The sequence below is a fragment of the Planococcus citri genome, chromosome 1, assembly GCF_950023065.1.
Source record: "Planococcus citri chromosome 1, ihPlaCitr1.1, whole genome shotgun sequence".
NCBI lineage: Eukaryota > Metazoa > Arthropoda > Insecta > Hemiptera > Pseudococcidae > Planococcus > Planococcus citri.
Window position 1 is genome coordinate 85,899,279 of NC_088677.1, and position 6,283 is coordinate 85,905,561.

Consider the following 6,283-nt stretch of genomic DNA (forward strand, 5'->3'; position numbering starts at 1 on the left):
TCATTATTAAGATTATTTTCTAATCGCATTTTTATTCTGGGGTCTGGGTCATTGCCCTGATATCTTTTTGTATCTGAACCTACATTAGGATGGATGGCCAGGGTGTCTAACAGTCCTTCCGGTCCTTCTAGGTCAGTAAAAGTTTGTCTTTTTGCCTATATGGGTCCTTCTTTTCGAAAAAGTTGGTAAAAAGCCCTCCTTTTTGCCCAAAGGTACTTCTTTTTTCCAAATTTTCAAATAATTCTGCTACTTGATCAAAATCAGGAATGGTGTTGTTTTACCTCTCATTTTATCAATTTTCCACAGCTTTTGCCCTCGCTTCATTCGGGCTAGATCATTTTTCTTTCCTTTTCTCAGACCGAAGTTGGAGGGTAGAAAAATTGACTTCTCAAATCAAAAATAATTCTGGTTTCAGGAATTGTGAAACTGAAATTGTGGCCACACTGTTGACAAATATCCAGGGGGTCTGGGTCAGGCAGACAACCAGTCTTGCTCCCATCCCAGTGATTACTGTTACAAATAGATTACATCTAGGGTTGAGGTTAAGGTTATGATTAGTTTTAGCTCTAGATGTGTGTCAGCAGAATACCAGCTTCTAATTTTAAATTATTCATCTCATACACATACACAACTGCGTGAACTTATTGAAAGTACATACCTACATACTTATGTATTTTAGGTACCTACATTATTTATCTTTTCCCCACATTTGTAGGTTGTAAGGAACTAAATACCAGGTATGGAAATTATTATACCATTACGGAGTAAACCAGGATAAAATACACGTTCATTTCTAACCATTTTTAATAACATAATAACGAATAATAATATAATAACAAAGTAAGTAAAAAATAGCATACAACCGGTTGAGCCAGTAAATTAATAAAGCGCTATCTATCGCAGAAATAAATAATAACGTTACAACAATTCCTCCCCCCTTAATAAGACATTAAAATTTGAAACAATAAGAAGAAAATGCAATAAAACATTTAAAAAAATAAAACGAAACGACACAACAAGGTAAAATATTTAGGTAGGTAAATTCTAAATTTCTAAATATCCAATCTAGATGGAATTTTATGAGATCGACTTGATCGACGGAGCTCAGCGTCGGTAGAAGGAGGTTTCGGAGGATCAGGTTGAGACGGTTGAGTTTGAGAAGTTGAAGGCTGCTGTTCGCTGCTGGTCGACGTAGTTCCTTGTTGTTGATCGCTAGTACCTTCCCCTGCAGAAGAAGGTTCGGCATGAGGAGCTGATACCATTTGATCGAGATGTCTTCTGTGAGTTTCGCCATTCTCACCACGTATCACAGCATTTAATGGACCTTTCGAAATAACTAGGCCAGTTGCCCATTTACGTTTCGTATCGTTGTAAACTCGATAATTGACTGGATCTCCAGGTTTGATGTCACGAATTTTGGTATTCTCGATTTGTTGAATTTGATCCGAACGGATACGTTTCGTATGAGGATCGATAAGCAAATCTAACTTGGTCCGATAACCATGGCGCAATAACAACTCAGCCGGAGTTTTGCCAGTCAGGCTGTGAGTAGTTCTGCGTAGCTGAATGAGTAGCAGATTCACTCTTTCCGTAATGGATGAACTTTGACTGCTATCGAACAAGCTAGCTTTTAAGCTGTTTTTTAGGACTTGCACGTAACGTTCAACCTGCCCATTACTTGCAGGATGGTAAGGAGCAGAAAATTTATGGATAATACCGTTTGAAGAGTTGAACATTTTGAATTCTTCACTCGTCCATTGAGGACCGTTATCGGTGACAATCATAACCGGAAGACCAAATCGAGTATACAGATCTTGAAGAAAGAATATCGTCTTAGAAGTTGTTATCGAGTTCATTACAAAAATTTCTACCCATTTGCTGTATGCATCAACAACAAGTAGGAAGTAGTTATTGAGAAATGGTCCGGCGTAATCTAAATGAAGACGATACCACGATATTTCTGGATACAACCAGGGATGACGATCGATTTTAGGAGGATTATTTCTAACTTGAGAACATCCGGTACATTGAGTTGTAATATTTTCGATGTCTCGATCAATACCGGACCAATAAATGTAATTTCGAGCGAGGTTTTTCATTTTAGTAGAACCGATGTGAGCAGTATGTAATTCTTGAAGAACTCGTTGCTGTAGAGCTTTAGGTACAACGACTCGACAACCTCGGAAAATACAATCGGATTCAATCGAAAATTCAGCTTCTTGGCCAGCGAAGCAGGTTTTCTCAAGGCCGGAATTCGAACGTAAGCCATTGAGAACAGGAATTAGCGCTGGATCTTTAGCCGTTTCTGAAACAATTTCAGCTCTTGTAACTGGTAAAATGCTGATCTGCTCTAGCAGTAAAACTGAACTAGCTGCATCAGTTTTCTCGTTACTGGAAATCGGTAGTGGAAAACGAGAAGGAAAATCGGCATTGCTGTGCTTTTCACTTCTTCGGTACTGTATATCGTAGTCGAAATTCGACAGAAAACAAGCGTAACGAAGTAATCTGGCTGCAGTTAAATCAGGTAAGTTTTTGTTGGGATGAAAGATCGCAGTCAGCGGTTTATGGTCCGTATGTAGAATAAATTTGCGACCAAAAAGGTAAACGAAGAACTTTTTTACAGCCCAGTAAATAGCTGTAGCTTCTTTGTGCAGTTGGCTATAACCACGTTCAGCTTTCGATAACGTACGACTGCAAAAAGCAATTGGCTTTTCTTCATTGCCTGGTAAAATATGCGATAAACAGGCGCCTAGACCATACGATGACGCATCAGCAGCTAAAACGAGAGGTAATTTAGGGTCATATGGCACTAGGATACGATCTTCTGTCATTTCTTGTTTTAATCGAACGAAAGCTGCTTGACATTGGTTATTCCAAACAAATTGAACATCTTTCTGCATTAATTGGTACATTGGAGCGAGAATATCGGCCATATTCGGAATAAAACGGCCATAGTAATTGATGAGACCAATAAAACTACGTAGCTGCTCGATATTCTTCGGATAATCGCATTTAACGATGGTTTCGATTTTCTCTGGTGTTTTTCGAATTCCGTTTGCATCGATAACAAAACCAAGGTAAGTAATTGATTTCAAATTGAACTGACACTTATCTTTGTTCAATTTCAAACCATGTTCACGGAATGTTTGGAAAACCATACGTAGTCTGTCAAGTAACTCTTTGGCTGTGGCTCCTTGAACTTTGACATCGTCATAAAACGCCGCAGCACCGAGTATATGCGATAATATTTCATCCATAAATTTCTGAAAGTACCATGGAGCGTTGCCAACGCCGAACATAAGTCTGTGAACGTAGAATGCGCCTAAATGAGTACTAAGGCACTGTAATATAGCACTTAGCTCATCTACAACCATGCAGAAATAAGCTCTGAAAATATCGAGCGAAACGAAGTGAGTACCACCGGCAAGTTTACTAAACATTTCCTCGACGTTCGGAATCGGATACTTTTCAGCAATCAGGTACTTATTGATTGTCACCTTGTAGTCACCGCAAATTCGTAAAGCACCTTTTGAATTAATAACAGGTACAATTGGTGTTCCCCAAGTAGGGTGTTTAGCAGGTGAAAGTATGCCTTAGGCAAGTAATTTCTCAATTTCAGCTTCGACTAATGGTTTTATGGCATATGGTAAAGTTCTAGGCTTCATAAACACAGGTACAGCATTATCTTTCAAACGTAGTGAGCATTGAAAATTAGGAATTTTGCCATATCCACCGGAAAATAAATCTGAATATTCGCGAATCAACTTCTTAATTTCGTCAGTATAATTCACCTCGGTTGAAACAGTATTAATTTCCAACAACTCAGGAGGTAATATTCGAAACGCTTTTATCCACGTACGCCCAACAACTTCAGGATGAGAATTTGGCACTATGTAAGCTGTTAGGTTTTCAGCATTCGATTTATACTTGACGAAAAGATTCACCACACCGTTCGGATCAATAATAGTGCCATCGAAAGATCTAAGCTCATCAGTAGTTGGAAGTATTTTTATACCAGGAATCAACTCTCTGATAACAGATACACGTAAAGTAGTAACAGCTGCGCCGGTATCGAGTTCAAGCTGCTTATTTTTATTACCAATATCGAAGTTGAGAAGTATCTTATCGGAATTATTCGAATTCGAGTTGCATTGTAGGTTAAGAACGTGAAAATCGAAATAATTTACTTCGTTCGGATTCGTAGGATTCGTTGCACCAGTACTAGGAATATTTTGGCGATAATATGGACGTTTCGAACGGCCACCGCGTCCACTGTGACCTCCGCGACCTGAATTTGATTTATTACGCCGTAGTTTAAGTTGACAAACCTTCGTAATATGCCCAACTTTATTGCAGAATGAGCAGACTTCTTTAGAATGAGGGCATTTGTCTGCTCGGTGATCTTTATCACCACATCGAAAACAAGATCCCCGGAGCTGTGAAAATGGCCTGGTGGATTTATTCTTATTTACTTGAAGCTTGTTTACAGGTTTTGGTCCGGAAGTTGAGGCATTGAAATGAGAATTTTGAATTACATCGTTGCCAAGTTTGGACGATTCAGCTGCAACGGCATATTCGACTGCTTTATCGAATGTGAAAGTAGTAGTAGATTCACTGCCGCCTTTCTGTAGAAATTCTCTTCGTGTGTCGCTATCACGAATACCTCGAATAAATTGTGCTCGTAGATGTAGCTCGCTTGTAGGTTTAGTACAATGACCGCACGTAAAATTGCATAAAGCGGCTTGGCGTTTCAGTTCTGTAACAAACTGATTAACTGATTCGGCATCGCTTTGGACACGTAACATGAAGCGATGTTTAAGTACTCTTTTTTCAATTTTGATTGTCCTTGACTAACAAACAAAATATCAATACCTACCTAACATAAAATTAACGGTCAAGGAAACATAAGTAGTTAACTAGGTACCTATGTAAAAAATAATGACATAATAAATAGGTAACTAATATTAATCTATCTGTGGTCCAAATTCTGATGTATCACTAGTATCAGCACTGCAGAACTTGTCTCTGAAAGCTGTTTCACTAGTCCGCTTCTCAGCATCAACTGGGAAACCTGAGCCATCATGCGTTATTATGTATGAATAACATCAATAAACGAAAACGAAATTTTCTGCGGAACAAACGTTAACGAAATTATAACGTTATGAAAAAATCTTCATGCCAAAACAAAACGATAAACGAAAAAATTCCGTAATGTTTTTTTTGTTTTTTTTTTGTTTTTTAGGGCAAAAAAAAACTGTTGAAAATTCAATAAAATCAACTCTTTTTTTTGGGGTGTTTATACGAGTAACTACAAGAATATTATACCTGTAAAAGAAGGGGGGTTAAGGGGTTAGATTTGGTTTGTCAGGTTGATGTTTTTTATTAGGGAGATGAATTTTTGTAAGTATTTCAGAGGGTTCGTCAGGGATAGTAGGTGGATTTTCTTTTATCTGTAAAATAAGTCTGTATTGTTTCAGTTGGGGACAGTTGGAAAGTATGTGTTGAATGGATGCGGGTTCGTTTCTGCAAAATTGGCATGGGGGTTTTGGTTCTTTATGGTATAAGTGGTTATGAGTAATTTTTGCGTGGCCTATTCTTAGTCTAGTAATAAGGATTTCTTCTTTTCTGTTCAGGTGGCCTAGATTTTTCCAGGGGAGGATTGTTTTTTTTATGTTGGAAGAGTTTGTTTGAAGTTTGTTGTGACCAAAAGTTCTGCCAGTTGGTGAATGTGTTGCGAGTGATTAGAGATTTAATATCATCAGGAGTGAGAGAGGTAAGAGGAGAGGAGGCAGTGGCTGTTTTTGCTCATCTATCAACAGTTTCATTTCCAGTGATACCTATGTGGCTGGGAACATACATGAAGCTAATTGAGTAATCATAATTTTGGAGGTTAAAAAGGGACTTATGTATGTCTCGGACTATGGGATAGTCAGAAAAAATGTTTTGAATGGATAGCAGTGAACTTAGTGAGTCGCTTTGGATTAAGAATTTTTTATTTTCTGATTGAATGGAAATTATATCTATTAGGCGATGTTTTATGGCAGTGAGTTCAGCAGTAAAAATTGAGGCACAGTTGTGAATTTTGAAACTGAGAACTTTGTCATTAATTGAGTAAGCATAACCAGTATGAATGTTGGAAATTTTTGAACCATCTGTGAAGCATAAGTTATATTCTGTATAGTTTGATAACAGTTCTAAGGAATGACTCTTGATTAATGATGGGGAGTGATCATGTTTTGAGTAGTTTCTTAAATAGAATTCCATCTGTATAGATTTGAGAGAC

General features: G+C 37.8%; 1 protein-coding gene across 1 annotated transcript; it reads right to left on the reverse strand.

Moving 5' to 3' along the window:
- Positions 1–1,052: 1,052 nt before the first annotated feature.
- Positions 1,053–3,440, reverse strand: LOC135837066 (uncharacterized protein K02A2.6-like). Its single transcript, XM_065352218.1, has one exon. The coding sequence runs from the start codon at positions 3,438–3,440 to the stop codon at positions 1,053–1,055; it is 2,388 nt and encodes a 795-aa protein (XP_065208290.1).
- Between the last annotated feature and the right edge of the window lie 2,843 nt (positions 3,441–6,283).

Excerpts from the sequence above, each read along its gene's own strand:
- LOC135837066 (XM_065352218.1), bottom strand. The coding sequence starts at position 3,440 with ATGTTTAGTAAACTTGCCGGTGGTACTCACTTCGTTTCGCTCGATATT.